This window comes from Anarhichas minor, unplaced genomic scaffold (genome assembly GCF_050575085.1).
Source record: "Anarhichas minor isolate MPS153535 unplaced genomic scaffold, ASM5057508v1 ptg000025l, whole genome shotgun sequence".
Classification (NCBI taxonomy): domain Eukaryota; kingdom Metazoa; phylum Chordata; class Actinopteri; order Perciformes; family Anarhichadidae; genus Anarhichas; species Anarhichas minor.
In genome coordinates, this window is record NW_027466471.1 from 8,392,379 (window position 1) to 8,413,386 (window position 21,008).

At 44.0% G+C, this 21,008-nt stretch overlaps 1 protein-coding gene across 4 annotated transcripts in view; it reads left to right on the plus strand.

Moving 5' to 3' along the window:
• Positions 1 to 21,008, plus strand: part of pde4d (phosphodiesterase 4D, cAMP-specific) — a 128,679-nt gene that overhangs the window by 103,723 nt on the left and 3,948 nt on the right. For all 4 annotated transcript variants that reach the window (XM_076099725.1, XM_076099724.1, XM_076099727.1 and 1 more), the window contains 13 exons: positions 2,891 to 3,082; positions 4,890 to 4,926; positions 5,028 to 5,104; positions 5,539 to 5,588; positions 9,590 to 9,702; positions 17,023 to 17,116; positions 17,473 to 17,648; positions 17,807 to 17,905; positions 18,028 to 18,192; positions 18,403 to 18,502; positions 19,923 to 20,077; positions 20,181 to 20,303; positions 20,745 to 20,927. In XM_076099725.1, coding sequence (XP_075955840.1) covers positions 2,891 to 3,082; positions 4,890 to 4,926; positions 5,028 to 5,104; positions 5,539 to 5,588; positions 9,590 to 9,702; positions 17,023 to 17,116; positions 17,473 to 17,648; positions 17,807 to 17,905; positions 18,028 to 18,192; positions 18,403 to 18,502; positions 19,923 to 20,077; positions 20,181 to 20,303; positions 20,745 to 20,927 — 1,564 coding nt within the window. The remainder of the gene's footprint in view (positions 1 to 2,890; positions 3,083 to 4,889; positions 4,927 to 5,027; positions 5,105 to 5,538; positions 5,589 to 9,589; positions 9,703 to 17,022; positions 17,117 to 17,472; positions 17,649 to 17,806; positions 17,906 to 18,027; positions 18,193 to 18,402; positions 18,503 to 19,922; positions 20,078 to 20,180; positions 20,304 to 20,744; positions 20,928 to 21,008) is intronic.

Genomic DNA, 21,008 nt, shown 5'->3' on the forward strand with positions numbered 1-21,008 from the left:
TATTCAGCAGATGGGATGTCTCTTGCTGCTTGAAAGAGCTCTCCGTCATCCATCCAGTGTTTGTGCATCAAGTATTTCCTTTTTTTGCCAATTACGCATATCAGTTCTGGATCACTCCCTTTTTGGGTAAACTGTGGTGTCTCTTTGTCTCCAAGTAATCCTGGATTTACTTCCCATCTCCACAATAATCCCCCTCTGAGCTGTACTCATGCTTTTTGTTGATTCTCACAACACAGTCACAGGGGTGTTGACATTTTTCTTTTCTTCTTTTTTTTGTCAAAGCCTGCTGCTTTGTGTCAGAGCAGGGAAAAAGGTCAGTCATTCCCTCTATGATGTCAACGCTGATGCAATACCTCAGTAAAGTAGTTGCAAAGACCACTCCCAAAGAAGGTGTGTCTGCGGAGTCACACTGTTCACACACACACACACACACACTGAGTGGATTTACGTGTCAGGGGTTTGTCTGAGAATCTGTCTCGGCTGTGACGTCCATGTAAGTGTGATAATGAATCAGTTGTTAAACATATGCTGAGTGTTACATTTTGGCACTTTCGCTATCTCTCTATCTGAGATATTTGTTTGTCTGCTACACAAACATGATACACACACTCTTATTGCACGGAACAGCTGGAGAACGGACTGACCTGTGCCTGGAATAACAGCTTTCACACCTGCAGTAAAGAAAACAGATGGATCACTGAATGTAATAAGAGGATTGGATTGGTGGTGTGGATCGTGTAAGTGTAGAGATGATACTGGTTGAGACTGACATGCATCTGATCTAATACTATATATAGAAAAACAGAGTATGAGGACTCGGAGGCATCGTGTCCAAGATGAGACAAACTGGGGGAGAGTTGCTGGGAGTCATTGGAACTTGCGGTGTGTGTGTGCGCGTGTGTGTGTGTGTGTGTGTGTGTGTGTGTGTGTGTGTGTGTGTGTGTGTGTGTGTGTGTGTGTGTGTGTGTGTGTGTGTGTGTGTGTGTGTGTGTGTGTGTGTGTGTGTGTGTGTGTGTGTGTGTGTGTGTGTGTGTGTGTGTGTGTGTGTGTGTGTGTGCGCGCGTGTCTGAGAGCTAGTTAGAGACCGGGAAGAGGACAATACGATTGTCCTTCCCTCAGTCATCAGGCAGACAGCCAAACTATCCCATTCCACAACCAAAGCTCACACTGACTTAGCTGCTGCTACTCGGAGAGATCACACAGCGATAGCACAGCGTTTAGCCATTTAGTCGTTGTGGAAAATATGCTTGGCATGTCCTGTGTGTCGGTCAGACACACGGAGATAACCCGCTGTCTTGTTTCAAATGTGAGAAAGCACAATGACTTCTTCCTCCCAAAATGCCTCGCACAAAACAATCTCAAACCATGAGCACAATTCCCTATTTTCACGACCTACAAACCGACCTCGCTGAATACAATGCAAAGTGATAATAACGTGCACCTGGTACGTCAGTGAATCATCTGTTGAGGAAGGGAAATACCCTGGAGAAAACTTACAAGCTCAAGATGGTAAACAGGATGGTGACTGATGGCAATGTCATTTTTTCTCATTTCCCATCGTGTAATGACAAGGAATGTTTTAGAAGTTAGTTTATTAAGTTCAGCGAGGGAATGTGACACAAACAAACACTCTGTTCACACTGTTCTGAGGACATCTTCTGCTCTCACATACATATGCCTGCATGAACAAACCACTAACATGAGCTTACAATTTTTGAATCTGGGTTTCTTTTTATTGCTGCTACAAAGTTCCATCCAGGGATTATTAATGAAGTATCCATCCATCTATTGGATTAAAGGTGTGGTTGTTTCCCTAGAGAGGTATGCATCATCCCCGTGCGTATTCTGTGTCGCATTCGGGCGAATCCCGCCTGACTTTAGCACCTACACCAGATTGGATTATGGGATTGCTGAATAGTCTTAGTGATGAGGCCGATATCCCTGGTGGCAGGCGTTAGTCATCACCTGGGAAACTAAGGCGTGATATCCCAGTGGGAAATGGTGTCACTGGTTTCTAAAAACACCTTTCCACTGAGTCAGTGGCTTTGTTAGAGCAGAGGTATTCCCTGTGGCACTGCGCAGAGTTTAATCCCAGCACATCTCATGGAGATAGCTATGAATATTACTGCATTAGTTCTAACTGGGTGACTGTGCTAATTGTTCCGCAACCAATCACAGCCATCCAATAATCAACCAGATAATGAGTGACTGACTGATTGTAATTTGAAACGGTTACGCTTATGAGCAAATTTACATCAGTGCATGAGCAGTGTAGCGCCCCCGTGCCTACACGGTAGGCACGTCACGTACAGCGCAGGCACGTCATGTTGTGTTTTGAATGTCACAGCTTGTGACCATGGAGCCGCTTATCAGCCACATATGAAGTGCATATCAGAGTCTGTGCTGCTGCGATGGAAGAAATATTCATGTGGGTTTCTGTGAGTAAGCTCTGAAGTCATCAAGACCTCTAAGGTGTAATTAATGTTTGCATAAAGCCTGTGATTTATTTAGATATGGGTAGTTTAGCCACATCATGACGAGCCATAAGGACACACTGTTCCTGACGGTACTTTATTAGAAGTTTATTTATTCATGCATAGTGTGCACTTTTATAAGAATCTTTCCGGGAAAAGACTGGAGAAGTGGCATCGTTTTAGATTCTGAGGAGAATTGATCACAGCATCCTTCTCCTCATCTCTTAACTGTTGAAAGAACAATATTGTTATGTTATATATCTGTTGAACATGATAACACATGTTGTTTCACCTTTCAAATACCCTCAAAATAATGTTTTTAAATTCTGCAAGACATTTTTTGTATGACAATACCAATTAGTATCAGCTGTACATTCTTTGTTTCATTGTCCCTTTCTCTTTCCTTTCATGTGCAGCTTCGACGTGGACAATGGCACGTCATCAGGTCGCAGCCCCCTGGACCCCATGGCCAGCCCGGGCTCAGGCCTCATCCTGCAGGCCAATTTTGTCCACAGCCAACGGAGAGAGTCGTTCCTGTACCGCTCGGACAGTGACTACGACCTCTCGCCCAAGTCTATGTCCCGAAACTCCTCCATTGCCAGTGACATGTGAGTGCACGAGAGCGAGTTTCTTGCTTCCACCTGAACCTTCATGAAATACACCCAAATGCTCCCCATGGTGCTGAATGTGGTTAATTCTGCTTTTTCTTCTGCCTCTCCGAATCTGTGTCACGGCTGCTGTTGTTTATTAGAACAGGTCTTAAAGCTGCCACGCTACCAACAGCTGATTGTGTGGTGTCTATTCTTAGCCACATCCAGTAGCATAAACAAGGTGGTCAGTCACAAAGTGTCCGCAAGCACAGTTTATGTGACTCTGATATTTTGACAAATTGCCGAATATGTCTCTATAACTCATAAGGATAACGGGATGGATATTTATGCCGCAATTAATCTATTCACGGCGCTGCATTAGTGTGACATGTTCAACTCCCCATTGCATTTCAACTGTAGCAGAGCAGCCTCCAGACAGCACACTCCACACAAGCCAGCTGGCATCTTCTGGGTCGATGTATATATTGATAGCACGTTCCTAATTTTTCACACTGCGGTGGCTCTCCAGTTACATGTACTGTACACTCAGTGCTGCAGGAAATAAAAATATTGAATGAAAATATAGCATGTCGATTCAGCCTGAAGGAAAGACAAATAGACAAAAGGATGAAAAAGAACGCCCTGAGGTTAACTTAGACTTCCTCCTTCATGCTGCTTTTTGCTCTGGAGTATTAAACCAACGACCCTTCTTTGACCTACGCCCACTATCCAGTTATGTTCAAATCATTCAAGCTTCATTCTTTCATATCTTTGTTTTTTTTCTGCTGGGTTGCATGAACAAGGAAACTTGTCTTAACATCACTATTCATGAAATTCTTCACAATCAAGTTAGTAAAGAAATAAATAGCATGTGTCCCCAAGCACTTAACAAAGAGACATCTTCAGAGGAACATAGTCCAGAGAGAACAGCCATACCCTGACTCAGATTCTGTCCTTGGCTCTCAGAGAGAACGTCGTCTTTACTCCGAGTACCTTCTATCTGTCTTGTGATGGAAGCACATGACAAGCCTGCGCCTCTTTTGACTTTCACGCCAGGCATGTCAGCTCACGTGGGTGTGTACGTGGTGTGGCTGCGGTCTTGTAGAACTGACCAGTAGGAGGACAGCTCCGTGACACTAACACAACACTGTCACCTGAACAAATGTTGACTATGTTCACAATCGTAACGCAGCTCCGGGGGGGGCGCAAGAGTCTGACTCAAAGTTTACTGTCAACATTCCTATAGCTGGAGTTGAATGAGTACCGCTTTCCACCCCCTCAACAATGCTCACTGACGTGCACCTTACACTCCGCCTGCTCCATGTGTTGAAGTTAGGAAAGAGCTCAACTGATGTTTCCCTGGATAAATGAAAGTCAATAAACATGTGAAATAACGACTGCCTATGGGGTATAGTTAAGGGCAGAGAGGGGAAGGACGTGGAGGAGGGGCGACTGCGTGAGGGACATGTCTGTACAGCAAGTGAAAAGACAGCTTGCAGGTTCTACAGTGTCCTTGCTTGGAAATGGCAGTCGCTAAACTACCTTATGTGTACAGAGACACGTCCACCCATAAATCCCTTCAGACTGTTGAAACTATCCCGTTTTGTGACGTAGGGCCTCAGCTGGTAGCTGATGTGATGAGTGAACATGTCACTGTGATTGAGTGGATGAGGGATGGTGAAACTAATCTAATGTGATGACCCCCCTGCTCCTCCCTGCCCCTCCTCCCCTCGACCTTTGCAGCACATGATGTATTCTGATGTCGAATGTCAATATACTGTAGATCTGCAGCTCACATTAAAGCCACTGTCTTTGTGTCTTTCAGTCACGGGGACGATATGATTGTAACGCCGTTTGCACAGGTGAGGCTTCCGCCATTTTTATTTTTTTTGTATTGTCTACATATTTTACATTTTCATAAATGAATGTATGATTCGGTCCTAATCTATCGCGTTCCCTTCAGGTTCTTGCCAGCTTGAGAACTGTACGAAACAACTTTGGTGCATTAACTAATCTACAGCAAGACAGGGCAGCCAATAAGTAAGTTGCAAGCTTTACTGCTTTGTTTGTTTGTTTTTTTCAAAAATAAATGAAATCTGTCAAAGAGGGAGGTGTGACTGAATTAAAGATTGTAGCGGGCAACATGCCAGCATATCCCAATAAATGACGACAGTCACTTTATGACTAAGATGTTCCACTATAATTCCACTTATTCCACAATAAGTGATGACATGCTGCACCTACCTGCACCGTCTACTGTGCTCACAACTCACAGTCTGGCTTTGCTCGCCCTCTGCTGTTCTTATTGAGTAGCTGACTTCAACAACAGCAGCAATAGTCTGTGCTGCCTACATGTGTCGAAACGAGTTAAGGGAAACGGTGCTTATTTACTGCTAAGAGTCATGCAGAGAGAATAAAATGTTTTGTTTTGAGAAGGAAATGTCTTAGTGTTTGTTTGTGTGTGTCCCCGGCAGGAGATCACCCATGTGTAACCAACCGCCCATCACCAAGACCACCTTTACAGGTACGTTTGGACAGCAAGAGCAGCATGCTTTTGTCCTTGATGTGTTTGTGTTCTGGGAATCAGGAATATGCTTTTCTATAGAAAAAGTCAACATAATTACTATTATTAGCATTAGAGGTAACACTTGACTTGAAGTCTCCCTATACAGCATTTATAAGCAGTATATGAACACCCAATAAATGGTTCATAGTACACTATTATATAGTTGTAAACAGATATGTGTTTGATAATATATTTGCCCACAACTATAATATAATGTCATCATAGAAGACATTATATTTGTTGACAAATACTGTACATCAATACACACAATGACATTATGGTGTGTTATAAACAATTTCTTACATGTTTATATACTGCTTGTACAGAAAATGCTAAATAGGGGTACTTAATTCAAAGTGGCATTGCACTAGAATAATTGGTCGTAGCAGTATGCACTCTTCTACTTAAAACTGGAGGCCTTTATAGAATCAATATAAAGGAGGCTGGTGTTGTTATAGTGATGTTTTTGCCTGTTGTTAGATATCAGCATGGTGGTGATGAGGGGCTGACAAACACAGAAATGCTGTGCAGGAAGCCAGAGAACATGAACATAATTCAAATATGGACGACAAAATCTCTACGGTCCCCCTTATAATCAAAACACCGATTAAGCACATGCTTACTGCCATTTATACTCTTAGTACTATTTGTATTTTAAAACTTTTTGACCCAAGTACTTCAGACCTGTTTCATAGCGATAAACAGAAACACTTTTCAATTTGAATCGTGTTAAAATGAGATAAGATGAGAAAAGCCTGCATTAGTCCCACAGCAGGGACATTTGCAATGTTACCACTTATATACCTTTTAGTGGTTTAATTCAAAGTGCATTTATAGCCAACATTTCAAGTAATTGAACATCTTATGAACAGTAATAAGACTGGAACAGTCTAAAGCTGACTTTCAGTAGGCGCTTTAAAATTATGATTTTTTTGCTGCATGTCAATCATTTCAGAGCCCATCATTGGCCCACAGCTAGCGTGGGTGGGAGTAATGCACACAATATACTTGTTTTATTGGTGAAAATGGTCTCCATCTGCATATATACGCACTGTTCAATGATGCAGCACAAGTTTATTATTCATAGCACATTATTTCGTAGACTCCCTGACAGAGTGCCAGGGGCCCCCTGAGGGTCCCCGGACCCCGCTCAATCCAAAATGTTACTAAAGCTTTTCTTGGTCTGTATTGTGGATGTAAAGTTTATCGTAATACGAGTGAGGCCACTTCTCCAAATGACTCTACTGTATCTTGTACTCTATAAGGAAACAACAGGGCTTTGGGTATTATAATATCAAGTCCCAAATAAGTAGGCTATTTTATTTAAATAGCCCGGGCCTCTTAAAATCTGTTGTTGGATTTAAAGAGACGGGCAGTTCTTTCTCTATCCATATGGGGCAGAGTTGAGGTACTAAAGATGGATATTTTACCAATATTGTTATTTCTCTTTCATCCATATAATTTAAATCCCCACAGCATTGGTTTGATGACATCAACTGTTTATTTAAAAGCTCCATGTGGAGGGGCAACAATTTTTGTAATTGGCACAGGGATCAAGATGCTCTCTTAAAATGTAACACGCTGCTGAATATCCAAACATTTGGGCTGATGCACTACAAAATTACAATATATATGAATTATCAAAACAATTGATATCACATCAGTATTCTTCCTTAGTAGTCCAGCCTCCCTTCTCCTCTTGTCTCTGCATATTTTTCTCCTTCTTCCCCTTCCTCCTCCTCCTCCTCCTCTCTCCTCCACTCCCTCTCACAGTCCGACTTCACTGTCGAACTGTTCCGGTACATAGTTTGGCTGCAGCCCTGCGTCTGTGCAGCAGAGTGGCCTCTCCGAGCTCCGGTGTCTGATGTCGCACTAAGCATGAGAAGAATGTCATTGACGTCAGTGCAGTTGCTGTCAGAAAGAGTAGCACCCCAGCCACCGACACCACACCAGGGAGTGATACAGACAGAGAGAGAAAGGGAGACCGAGAGAAAGAAAGAGGAGAGAGACGGAAAGAAGACAAAAGAGGGAGGAGGAAGGATGTTCAGAGATCAGCGGAGGAAACGAGGAGTGTGGGAGAGGAAGGGGACTAATGGAAGGAGGGAGGGAAACATTTGTCAAAGACAATGAAGCGGGAGAGGGGGGATCTTTTAGAGAATAGGAGGTGTAGAGATGGTCAGTGGTCGTGCTTAGACACTAAATAGTCATGCATTGAAACAAAAATGGTGAGCATGTGCCCTTTGAAATATTCAGGTGCTAAAAAAACTACACATGCATCCCAGACCTACAAACTCTGCAACATTTAGTCAAAGAATGAATTGTCCCAGAATAAGAGGTTGGTTTAAAAATATGAATCAAGCCTAAATAAAGGCTTTTATGGGGTCTAAATGCAAACCGAAATGTTGATATTGCATGATTAAATGTGGTCCTCCTGTTTTTTTTATCTGGTACTGTTTTCTCTGTGTGTGTGTGTGTAATTGAATTACAGCTAAAGTGACCCCCCCCCCCCCCCCCCCCCCCCCCCCAGATCAAACAGCATTGAAAGCCTGTGCTTTCCTAAATGAGTCAAGGCATCAATATTAATTGGCTTCTGACAAGGTGACATTTTTCTGTTAACGTAGGCTGACTTTGAGAGAGGCATGTCTTGAATTTCACATGAAAAGAAACTAGAGGATGCTCTGATGCGGGGCTTGTGACGGTGACGCTCTACATCCTTTGCCATATCGTCAGCCATCTATTTGTTTACCTCTGTGTTTTGTTGTGTTTGTATGCTGAGCAGTGAACACATATTAACATGCAGGCACACACATCATAGGGAGCTCCCAGCTCTGGCTCCACTCCTCTATTACTCCAGTCCACATGTTGTCACTCTCCCTTCCCCATCCACGGTGCAGTCCTCTCAGGCTTTAGGTACAGCTTGGGGGGAGAGCAGCACGTTTGGCTACCAGGGACGCCGAAGCAACAGCAGCCCACCCCCTATACACACAGCATTTATAGGAAACACAACCCAGCACACACTCATACACAGCACCGGATTATACCATTTGCTTCCCGGATACGATGGATATTTTCATTGACAGAGAGGCTAAGGAGACAAAATCATGATGTGTTATGGTTAGCATTTCGTCTGGTGTGTGTGTGTGTGTGTGCGTGTCTGTTTGCGTCCGTGTGTGTTTGAGATGTCTTTGTATTTGTTAACCATGTCAGGATGCTGTGAACCATCTGGTGTTTGTTCCTTGCTGGACTGTATTGACATGGATCTCGACTGGTTCTGAGTCTCTCACTGGATCCTCTTTTCCACCGTCCCTGTCTTCCCACCATCCCCACATTGGCAGACATGGGCCTGCTCAGCAGACTGCTGTTCATCCTGCTACATGACTGGAATTACATCTCTCTCACGACTGATAGCGTAAACCTCACACACCTAGATCACTGAGTGTGATATGTGTGCTGTGTTTGGAGAGATAGGGGATGAGTCTGTTTGTGTGCGATCTCTGAGAAATCGCTGTTGCTCCTTGCGCTCTGTGGGTTACCTCTGTGTTTTTTGGTGTGATTTTTCTTGCTGTTAACATTCATTTGGACACCCAGAACTGACTCAGAGTGGCTGCTTGCCATTCATCACGTGCAACCGTACTCCCTGGGATTGTATCTGACTTATTCTTCAAAGGAAGGATCCAGGATTTGAACTGTAGGACTGCACTGGAGGTTTCTTTTCTCCAAGGGAGTCAGTGAGCTTTGCTACCTAACCCACAGACTGCTCATCTGTGGGTTAGGATACAGGACCACTGCCAGGCCCGCACAGCTGGCTCACCTGTCCAGTATGAAGAGTCACCCATGTGTCTTCTCGGGGTATCCCAGCTTAGCTGTATGTGGGGTGGGAGACCCCGGGCCTGGACCGTCCCCTAGCCCTCTGAAGCGGGCCCTTACTGACCACTTGCCCTCCTGTCTTGCCCCTGCAGAGGAGGCCTACCAGAAACTGGCCACTGAGACCCTGGAGGAGCTGGACTGGTGTCTGGACCAGCTGGAGACGCTGCAGACGAGACACTCTGTCAGCGAGATGGCCTCCAACAAGGTAAGATTAACAAAAAAGTGTCCTCCAACTTTTCAAGTTAAATTCTGAGAGGCCAACATGATTGCGTCTGATATATCTTTTTGTTTTTGTTGTTTATTTAAACATGTTCAGAAGCTGCTACCCAGGATTCACTGTGGTGTCTTTTTGTACGTGGCTGATGAGAACAGAATTAATAGATAGTGGTATATGTGATGTATAGTATACATACTAATCTGTATAAGGTTATACTATTATATACTATATATTATACATCCAGTGTTTGTTACAGGTAACAGAATTTATTTGTGGGTGTGATGAACTGACGCGGACACTTGCATTGGTCCTCACAGGTTAACTTCAGACAAGGGAGGTGCTCCTGAAAACAGACTTTGTAATCTATCCACACCTACAGCGGCATTTCCACACATCAATGAAGAAAGATACAATTACAAATGAATATTTCTACAAATCTGCCGATGTGCTATATACTGTATGGTCACTCAGCGGCAGTGAAGCGGTGTTTATTGTTCACTGACAGGCCAAGCTGATGTGCAGCGTAACTTCACCTGGAGATGGATCCAATACGTTGTGCGTTGTTGATTTGATTCATTTGAACGGGTGTAGTTTAATATGTAATAGACATTACCTCCTCTGTGTGCGACCTGCTCCTTTGCCATCAAGCCCTTCTCCTTGTTCTGTTGTCAAGTGTTTATCAACACTTAGCAGTTTCTGTTTGAGCCTGAGGAGCTCACTTCTTCTGCAATCATTACGTGGCTGTAGATATATTATGTGTTGTGATGCCTTTTGCAGCAACCCGGCCATCAAAGCTCACGTTGGACTGTCTCTGTCATATTATCTCTGTGTGATAGTGACAGCATCATAATGCAGGCAGGGAGTTGTGTTGTGAGCATGCTCGGTCGCCTCTAGTGTGTGTGTATATATACGTGTGTGTGTGTGTGTGTGTGGAGGGAGGCTGCTGTGCCACTCTGAATGCTGAGCAGCTCTAGTGATGTCACACACTGTGATGTCACACAAGCGGGCATGGACCACGACGAGAGGCAGGCAGGACGGACAGACAAAGGAACTGCTCGAACGCACACATCCACCACTGATGTGTCCACGGTCACGTGCATGAGCGGCACATCTACCTCGTGTGAAAGTGAGAAGGTTAAAGGAAGGAAGAAAAAAAAAAAAACCCCGTAACATGCACCGCCTCACTATTACTTACCAGGACAACTATCTCTAGTTGTCATGGCAACAGCCACAGGCCCAACCAGCCTGCTGTCTCACTCCACCAACACGTACACACACACACACACACATCAAAGGTACTACAGTCCCCACACAGAGCTCTTACTCGTGTCTGTAGACTCTCATTGATCAACACTCGACTTAAACCTTAATTCATCAATGACGGAGACTCTGAGATGAAACAGAATGTAATTCCCTTGATGTAAAAGGAAGGAAACTGCAGCTAAATCTGCACCTCACTGGATCTGAAGGTGACTCCCAGTGACATTCTTGTGTAGATCACCATCCATACGTGTGCTGTAGCAGCCACGTGTAGCTGCTGTTGTTTTGTGGAAGCAGTACAGTTCCTTCTGCTTTGGACATCCCTAAGTAAAGACCCCAATCAGATTCTGACATAACCTAGGGAAATAATGCATGTCACCTCTGAACATCAGCACTCTCAGAGTTACTCCGTTAAGCCCCAGGGCTGCTATAACAGTAGGTCAAACAAGGTGGCACACCTGTTTGACCCAAACGATCTCACAGCAGAGAGAAGACATGTTCAATATTATTATTGCTGTTACAGCATTCATACAGCAGCTGAAATACATACAAATACACAGCATTATACACGATTCAATAGAAATGTAGCACAATTTGTTCTATCTGACATAGCCTTTGAGACAACCGTATCTGTATTGAGGCGGGCATTGCGCTGGTGGTTTATCTGGTGGCTCTAGTGTAGGATGCTCCTGTGGATACAGTTCCACCCTTTGTGTGGGCGTAGGCGTCTCTAGAATCAGCACCTGGTCTTCCTCTGGTTGTGCGCCTCTTCATTGTCTGCTCATTTCCAGAGGTAACAATGTAGGATAAGGAAGATACTCTTGATTAACCGCTCGAACCCACTAAGATGCACAAAGAGTAGTTTCTAGTGTAGAGAAGATCTCCTGGAGCAAAACGTCCCACAACGTCTTGGTTGTGTTATGATCCAGAGTGTTGGCAGCCTCTGTTGAACCATGGCTCAGACAGTAACAGGTTAAATGTACCGTGGATCCCATCACTTCTTCAGGGGGGGGGGGGGGTACTTGTGAAACATGGTCCATTTTCAGATACAACACACCGCAAAAATACTTTAATCTTCGAATATCTTTTCAATTTTGGCGTCCCGTGTTGCAGCCTTGGTGAGGTAAATGTCTAGCTGTTCAAAGTGACATATGCAATCACTAAAAACAACACTTGCCGAGATCCTCGCATCCGGCCGCCACACATACAGTACAACCTGGCTAAAACCTTAGTGTGTTGGTGCAAATTCTATACATCCCCCACAACACAGAGCCATCTTAATGAATATTGGATTCTGTTTCATTTGGTCAACACCTCAATGACATACTCCCCATCTTGAGACGACACCATATATATTTTGTCCAGTCCAGCCTCTGATGTGTGTTGTGTCCACCGGTGAGTCACCCAGGACACCCTCCATCAATACTTGTTCATTTCCTTTTCTTTGACTTGTTCAGGCTCAATACAGCTGCCTTTGCGAGGTGTTTTGCCGGCTATACACAATGTTGGGATATTTGCTCATGCACACACAGCCCGCACCTGTGGAGATCCCAATCGGGTAATCTGCTTCTTTAGGTTGGAAAAAGATGTGAGCAGCTCATGATCAGTGTAGATTGACGTACACGAATACTTCTGTGAAACCGCTGTCCATTTCATGTGACTGTGCTGCTCTGACGCCATCAGACAGGTTGAGTTATTTTGCAGCAAAAGCTCTTAATAGTTGTATTCAGGGTTTGCAGATCTTTATTTGTGCTCAGGTTTTGATGATGCTTTTTAGTTTTGACTTTACTGCCACCAGAATAAATCTGTAATGTGAGAAAAGAAACGAGTGCAACATAGATCTGGAGGTGTCATAGGCTATATACAGCAGGGAGTGGATATTTCTGGTCACTCTGCCGAAGAGCAAATTACACACAAGTCACAGCTAAGCTTGGTGTGACACTTTCCAATTTCAACCCAATAGTTTGTGTTCACACCTCTTGGCTAAGCTATCAATATGTGTGTGTATTTGTGTGACAGAGGGAGGGAGTTTGTCTGTGGGCGTTGTATTTGTTTAAACTCTGGGCTTCTACGGCGAGTACACTGTGTGTGTGTGTGTGTGTGTGTGTGTGTGTGTGTGTGTGTGTGTGTGTGTGTGTGTGTGTGTGTGTGTGTGTGTGTGTGTGTGTGTGTGTGTGTGTGTGTGTGTGTGTGTGTGTGTGTGTGTGTGTGTGTGTGTGTGTGTGTGTGTGTGTGGTGGGCCTGTGCTGGCCTGCTTGGCTCAGAGTCAATCAAAGCTGCTGGATCTCAGTCAGCCAGTTGTCTCATCTGCTCCAGCGTAGCTGTAAATTACTCACAGTGCCAGGCTGGCTGTAGAGGTGTAAAGTAGGCAGAGACAGGTTTGGTCCCTTTTCGATCCATGTAGCCACCGGACCATCACAGACACGTGACACATGTATGTGCACGTATGTGCTCACACACGCCAAGAAAAAAACCTCTTCTCACAAATGACTGTAGATTCCTAATTTAAGATTAAGCTGTTACCTGTACTTTATTCTGTTTCATTTAATGTCATGCTGCCCCATAATTATTACTGCGTCCATAATCAATATATTGTATAGTAACAACATATCTAATGTAGGGCTGGGCTGATATTAATCTTGATTTTCCGACAATTAAATGAACATGATTGACTGCGATATTGATGTTTATAATGTGTGCTCCATAAATAGAAAACTACGCTGCATATCAAATCAAGCACTTCCTAAACTGACAGCCAGCCACCGGGCACGTGGCTTCACTTTTGATAAGCCGCCATGCCACTGCATGCGTTCCCTTCAGAGGCAGTCTGTGAAAAAACGTTCCTGAATGTTGCCCAGCAGTCCAGAGTAGACGACTAATGTATATCACTCTAAATTAGGGGAGGAAGAACCTTCATTTTAGTCATGTTTTGATGCACAGTTTTAGTTTTGGTGCAGCTTTATTTTGCTCCTAAGAGATGGGCTGTGAATAAGGACCAGTCTTATTTCGATGCATAGATTTGCACACAACATGGAACTTAAAGAAGTGCTCGTGTCAATCTCGATCTCATCGTGATCTCAATTTTGATTAAAAAAAACAAATAGTCATGATTATCATTTTGGCCTTAATTGTGGGGCCCTAATCTCATGTGAAAGCAACGTGACAATGTGAAAGGGGTCGTTCATGATGATGAAGCCACAGTCGCATTATTACTCAATGCTCAAGGCAATATTGTCTTTGTTACACTTGTGCCAGTAAAGCATATTGAATTCAATTGAATCTGCTTTGTATAGAACTACATGGCGAATTGTTTCCAACCAAAGCGGCAACCTCTTGAGCTCAGTGACACACGCAGCAGCCTATGTGGACTCTGTGCTTTCAGTTTCTGTTCTACTGAGCCCACTTCAGAGAACTGTGACGCTCATTCTTTTTGCAAGATTAATTGGTTTTCATGTGATACATCATCTCAATAGTGATGTTACTGTGACTCATCTCCCATGAATACTGGCGTGAGAGCAGACCTCAGTTTGTCTTTCGTTAGATGAGGTAACCTGTGCTCGTATATAATCATACTGAACAGAAGGTTAGGTCAGTTAACACGCAGACCCACACACGCATGTACTAGTGCATGTAATGTAAATATGCCTTGCATACACACAAACGAACATGTACTGTATGTACACACACACACGCACGTACGCACACGCATCACCACATCCCGCCTCACTGCAGGAATGGAAGGAAAAAGGAAGAGGTAGATTTTCCACTGACTTCAGTCCCAGCCAATCACACAGCAGGTGACCTCAAGTCTGTTCCAATCCAAGCCAATCAGAGGTGATGATGAGCTCACACTTCTTCCATATCTGGGCCCTGATTTGCTGCTGTTGTGTGACACAGCAAGAGAAGCAGCTTTTGCTCTTCACATGGGAGCTTGTGTCATACACACAGAGGCGGCCGGGCAGGCAGTCAGGCCTGTTTGGAAGCTGTTGACAGATTTCTTTTTTTTTTGTGCTGTCCTGGTGCTTTGGCATCTACTAAGCATCCGCACCACCATCAATTATTCACAACCTCAGCAGTGCGTCCCTGTATCTGAGCGTATGTGTTTGAGTGTGTGTGTGTGTGTGTGTGTGTGTGTGTGTGTGTGTGTGTGTGTGTGTGTGTGTGTGTGCACATGTCATGTGTGTCACAGTGTGTGGTCTCAACGGATCTTTGGGGAGCCACGTTCCCGCTGCTCCTCTCTCAGAATCTGCTTTTCCTCTCTGCTTCCTGCATCGTGGGCTCCTCTCCGTGGATATTGGCAGGACCAGAACGTGATGCTTCGTTTATGGACATTGAACTGAGTTTCGAAGGCTCTTCAGGTTGAAATCTTTTACTGGCCAGAGCTGCGGACGTTTTTTGTTTTGCTAGCAGTCTAGCGCTTTCATCATCCGAACTGTGTTTTGGGCTGTAAAGCTGTACCTTTCTGTTTCTGGATCTCTTGTGTTCCTTTGTCAAAATGCCTGAAGTTAATTATCTACTCTCTGTGTCCTGGGGATATATAAAGGTAAGATGTGGTCTCAGATTAGTCTGTTTAAATTAATAATTTTTTTTTACACCTATTTAAATGTGATTGTTGTTTTTTTGATACATCTGTGATGGAAAGAGCCGATAACGCTGGAACTGTACTTTTAAAGGTGTAAGACATGGCTGGAGGTGCGGCAAAGATGAACATACGTAGTTACATTTTGAAGTGAATTTGATTTTAAAACGGCAGACATTTTCACCTGTAAATTGTTAAATTCTCGTAGGTCATTTCGGTTATTTTAAACTCTTAGCTGGAATAAATCAGCAACTCTTGGAGCTCTGTGGAGACTTATTTAGGTCAGCAATCCTCTCGGTAGTTGAGATGCTCCACATTTTATTGATGTTCTGGGGGATATTTGTTAGGTTAGCCACATTATTTTAATTAAAAAAGCAAAAATCTATCTTTTTTTTCAGTGAGCTCTTATTTGTTATAATAATACATAACATATGTGTCTTGTTAATACAGCTCTACATGTCATGTATTTGTCGCTTTTCTCTTCTACAGGCTCTTACTACCTGACAAAAGCACACCACAGATGGCTCTCTGCCTCTTGTGTCTCCATTTTAAAAAGCCACCCAATGAATGCCCGTGGGTGTTACTCAATAGGATGTCGATACACAATTGCGCAGAAAGCACTCTGCAGTGTCGTAATGGTCTATTTTAAGTGATCAATATTGATGTATACTTAATCAATATCCATAAATTAGGCATTTGGACTGAAGCCGGAATGAGTCGAGACAAAGCAGCGACTTTTGTGCGAGAGGTTTTTGTTTTGCAATCCACTTTGTAGCTGTTGTTCGGCAGCCACTTTAGAAAGCCCCTGATTTCAAGCATCCTCCTCCACGTCAATCAGTTTGGTCTTCAAATCAAAACCTGCAGCTAAATTTGGGTCTGCCACTCGAATTACAGCAGGCAGAGGAGACAGAAGAGAGAGTAGGGTGAGGGAGAGGGAGAGGCAGGGAGGAGCAGGCAGTGCGGCAGGGGGAAACTGAAATTGAAAGAAATTGTGGGAAATCGGGTTACTGATTGTGTACTTACCTGGCAGTAGCACTCTGACCTGCTTTATGTGTTTGTGCGCACGTGTTTAACCAGAAATGGTGACGTTCCTGGTACAGCTCTTTAGATGTGACTGGACATTTCAAGAAGCCAGCAGAGGAGTCTGTGTTGATGAAATCGTTTGATTCTTCACTGCCATCATGAAAATGTATTTTTGATCAAATAAAAGGTTCTGTAGTACTGGCCCCGTACTTTAGCCTCAAACACATTTAGAGAAATGAGGAAAGTTTATTTTATGTAATATTTATTCAAAGATGTGTGTGATACCCGAGTATCAGCTGTAAGAAAAATAAGAAAATGAGATTTTTCTGCCCTGTATTACACACTGTGAAACCCCTAATCTGTGTGTGCGTGTGTGTGTGTGTGTGTGTGTGTGTGTGTGTGTGTGTGTGTGCGTGTGTGTGTGCGTGTGTGTGTCCCTCTTTTAGTTCAAGAGGATGTTGAACAGGGAGCTGACTCACCTATCAGAGATGAGCCGCTCTGGGAACCAGGTGTCTGAGTTCATCTCCAGCACCTTCCTGGGTGAGTGATGACACAGGATAGACCCACTGGTTTGGAATTTAAAAAAAATCTCCCTCTGCCCGAGAAGTAAAAATGTATATTTTGCCAAACTTCAGAGTGAGTTCATGAAGTCATGTTTTGTACTGAATATGGCCAAACACATGCAGTGTACAGAATTTTGCCAGAGCGATTAATCCGTTTTTTTCTACTTCAACCTGGATTTAGTTGTACCATCATATCTAATTCAGCCACTATTTACAGGAAGAAAAGTGTTTCTTTTTCTGGTTGAACCACTACAACATTAACCCAAGTGCGCAACAAAAGGCTTCATCATCCTCATGTTCTCCTTCCACTTGTGTGTCACTGGGTTCCTCTAGACAAGCAACATGAAGTGGAGATGCCATCCCCTCAGACGCAGAAGGAGAAGGAGAAGAAGAACAAGCCCATGTCTCAGATCATTGGGGTGAAAAAGCTGCAACACTCCTCCAGCCTCACAAACTCTAATATCGCTCGCTTCGGAGTCAAGACCGAGACCGAGGATGAACTAGCTAAGGTGTGTGTGTGTGTCCTGACAAACTGTGTGCACGCAGACCGTGCATTCACATGAATAGAGGGCACACTATCTGAAATGTTCTGTGACTCGGGGTGGTAATGAAGGAAAAAAATCAGTTTTTGTTTTTTAGTAATTGTGTATCTAATTCCTTTGTTCAGGAGCTCGAGCATGTGAATAAATGGGGCCGTAACGTTTTTAAAATCTCAGAGTTCTCTGGGAATCGGCCACTGACAGTCATGATGTACACTATATTCCAGGTAAGGACCGTCACCTCTTTTCTTTTTCTTTTTCTCTTAATCTTTCGCTACAAAATGAATTGCCTGTTGAATCCTGAAACTGTTTTGACAACAACATTCCTCTTGTGTTTTGTGGTTTGTAGGAGAGAGACTTGCTGAAAACGTTTAAAATTCCACTTGACACCTTTATAACATACCTGATGACCTTAGAAGACCATTATCATGGCGATGTGGCCTACCATAACAACATTCATGCTGCTGACGTCACCCAGTCAACTCACGTGCTGCTATCCACCCCTGCCCTCGAGGTGAGGCGCGTGTGCACTTACAACGCGAATGAACACACTTGAAACACATGCACAGACACACATGTACGCACGATCACGCAGGCCACGCCTCCACAATCAGCTTCAACCAAAGTCCAATCAATGGCTCTTACTTGCAAGGATATTTTTGTCCAACCGTTTGATTCTCTCATCAATGCCCTCCCTCCTCCCCTCTGTGTTCTTTTCTTCCAGGCTGTGTTCACAGACCTTGAGATCCTAGCTGCCATCTTTGCCAGTGCAATTCACGACGTGGATCATCCTGGTGTCTCCAACCAGTTCCTCATCAGCACCAGTGAGTCTAAATATGGCGCTGTCTTAGCAGCTACGTCAGTGCCTCAGCAGTGTCATTAGTGCGTATTCACAAGCGAGCACAGTCTTTTACCCAGGTGGTAACATGCACACTGTAGCTTCACACACACACACACACACACACACACACACATTCTCACACTAGACAATTAACATTTCTGTCATAAAAGAAACTTCACGTATAAACCAAACTTGGATGCATTTTACTGCACATGGATGGTCAAAATATTCGAAGCAGAACACACATCCACTTTATGCGCATGCACACGTGCCACAATTTAGTCATGTGTGATGCTTTAACAAGAGATTGCAAGGAAGAGGAGTTCAAAGAGATAAGTACAGTAGCCTTTCCTTGTAGCACATCATCACTCAAGCTAACATGTTCTCAGGAAACACACATGCCTCTCAAAGACTTGGCTGTAGTAGACCACACTGCATAGGGGAACCTTTGTTTGACATCTTATGTAGTATCAATGCTGCTGTTAGGGTAACAAGGTGGGATAATAGTTATGCCACACACATTGCAATATATCATATTTGCCCGGACCAGTCGGCGCTGTCGTATCCTGTGCAGCAGGTTTGCCATGCTGAACTGAGCCTCCAACCAGACCTACAGGGTTCATGATGTTGAGGCTGGTAGCTGAAGTGTCCTCAAGCAAGAGGCTGAACCTCTGCTACCTCTCTGCTTGCACTGACTCACTCGCTCACGGCCTTGATTTGGCAATTTAGAGGAAAACACAAACAAATAGAGTTTTATATCCACTGGGTATTGCCTTAAGCAATCATTCAGAATCCCGTTACAAAAGTTTGTGTTGCATAAAGGTATTAGTAATACCTCACCAGAGCAGAACATACACTGCACACCCTCACACACTCAACTCACAAAATGTGTTGTGCTTCCCATAAGCCCAAATGGGGAATCCCTGCAGTAAAGGCAGTGTGAGTCATCCTTGTTAGGAGCCACCAGACTGATCTTCTGTCAGCCACAGAGCAACAGAGCAGGATCCCCTTTCTCCCCTCTGCTGCTCTGTTCCACTGTGGCCAAGACTAATGCATCTTAATGGAAAATCTAAATACAGCTAGAGGACCTTCAAATGACCCGGAGTGTGGAGACCTCCCAGCGGAAAACATGCTGGTGCTTTCTTCTGCCGCTCACGGAGCAAGGGATGGATGATACACGTGTCACCACCGCAGCACACATGTCATTTGGAGAGGCCTATTAGGAGTGAACTTTGTAGCTCCATTCTGTTGAAAAGATGTACTTAGTTGCATTTGTATTTCCTTACAAAATAACCCCGTTCATTGATGCGTGAACATGTAAATGTCATGTTTTTATGATTAATTAAAACCAGAAAAAAACACAATTCCTCAAGCTGAAATGGTCGATGTTGTGCTCCGTGCAGATTCCGAGCTAGCGTTGATGTACAATGACTCGTCGGTGTTGGAGAACCACCATCTAGCAGTTGGTTTCAAGCTTCTGCAAGAGGAGAACTGTGACATCTTCCAAAATTTGGCCAAAAAACAAAGACAATCACTGCGAAAGATGGTCATTGACATTGTAAGTGAAAATAAATATTAGGTGGAATGCATTACGTGCACTACATTATACAATCCCTTTATTTCTGTATTGAATGCTAACGGTTGGTTGTGGGTATTCCCAGGTGCTAGCAACCGACATGTCCAAGCACATGAATCTACTCGCTGATCTGAAGACTATGGTGGAAACCAAGAAGGTGACCAGCTCGGGTGTCTTGCTGCTGGACAACTACTCTGACAGGATACAGGTCAGACTAACCAGTAACGGAAAGATCCGTATCACTTTGTTTTGGTGATTTTAATGTACGGTCAAAGAATAGCCGGGTCCCCTTGAAGATTCTGCAACATTTAGGCTTCTGAAAACTTTTCACATCTGTAGAAAAATACGTCATTAGTGCGTCCTTGTCACTCCAGAAAGTCCGGCTCATGTGACACAGTGATATGGTAGCTTCCCCCGTTTTGGACTCTCTGATTTTCTCCATTCTCTTAAAGGTGCACAGGAACATTAAAGTTGAACTCACAACACAAATTTACTTAAACAATTTCATTAAAATCCGATGATTTCAGCCTGAAACGGTTGTAATTGATGCTGGGACCGAGCCCTTAGGCTTCGCCCTACCCTAAATCATGGAACATGTGGCCAGCGTGGGCACCTTTTTTTAATACCTTTCTGTTTTTTTTATATTCAGGTTCTCCAGAACATGGTGCACTGTGCAGATCTGAGCAACCCCACTAAGCCTCTCCAGCTGTATCGGCAGTGGACGGACCGCATCATGGAGGAGTTCTTCAGCCAAGGGGACCGAGAGAGGGAGAGGGGCATGGAGATCAGCCCTATGTGTGACAAACACAACGCCTCGGTAGAAAAGAGCCAGGTAACACACACACACACACACACACACTCATGCATACACATCAATATTGTGCACAGACACAGACTAAATGACCTATTCTTC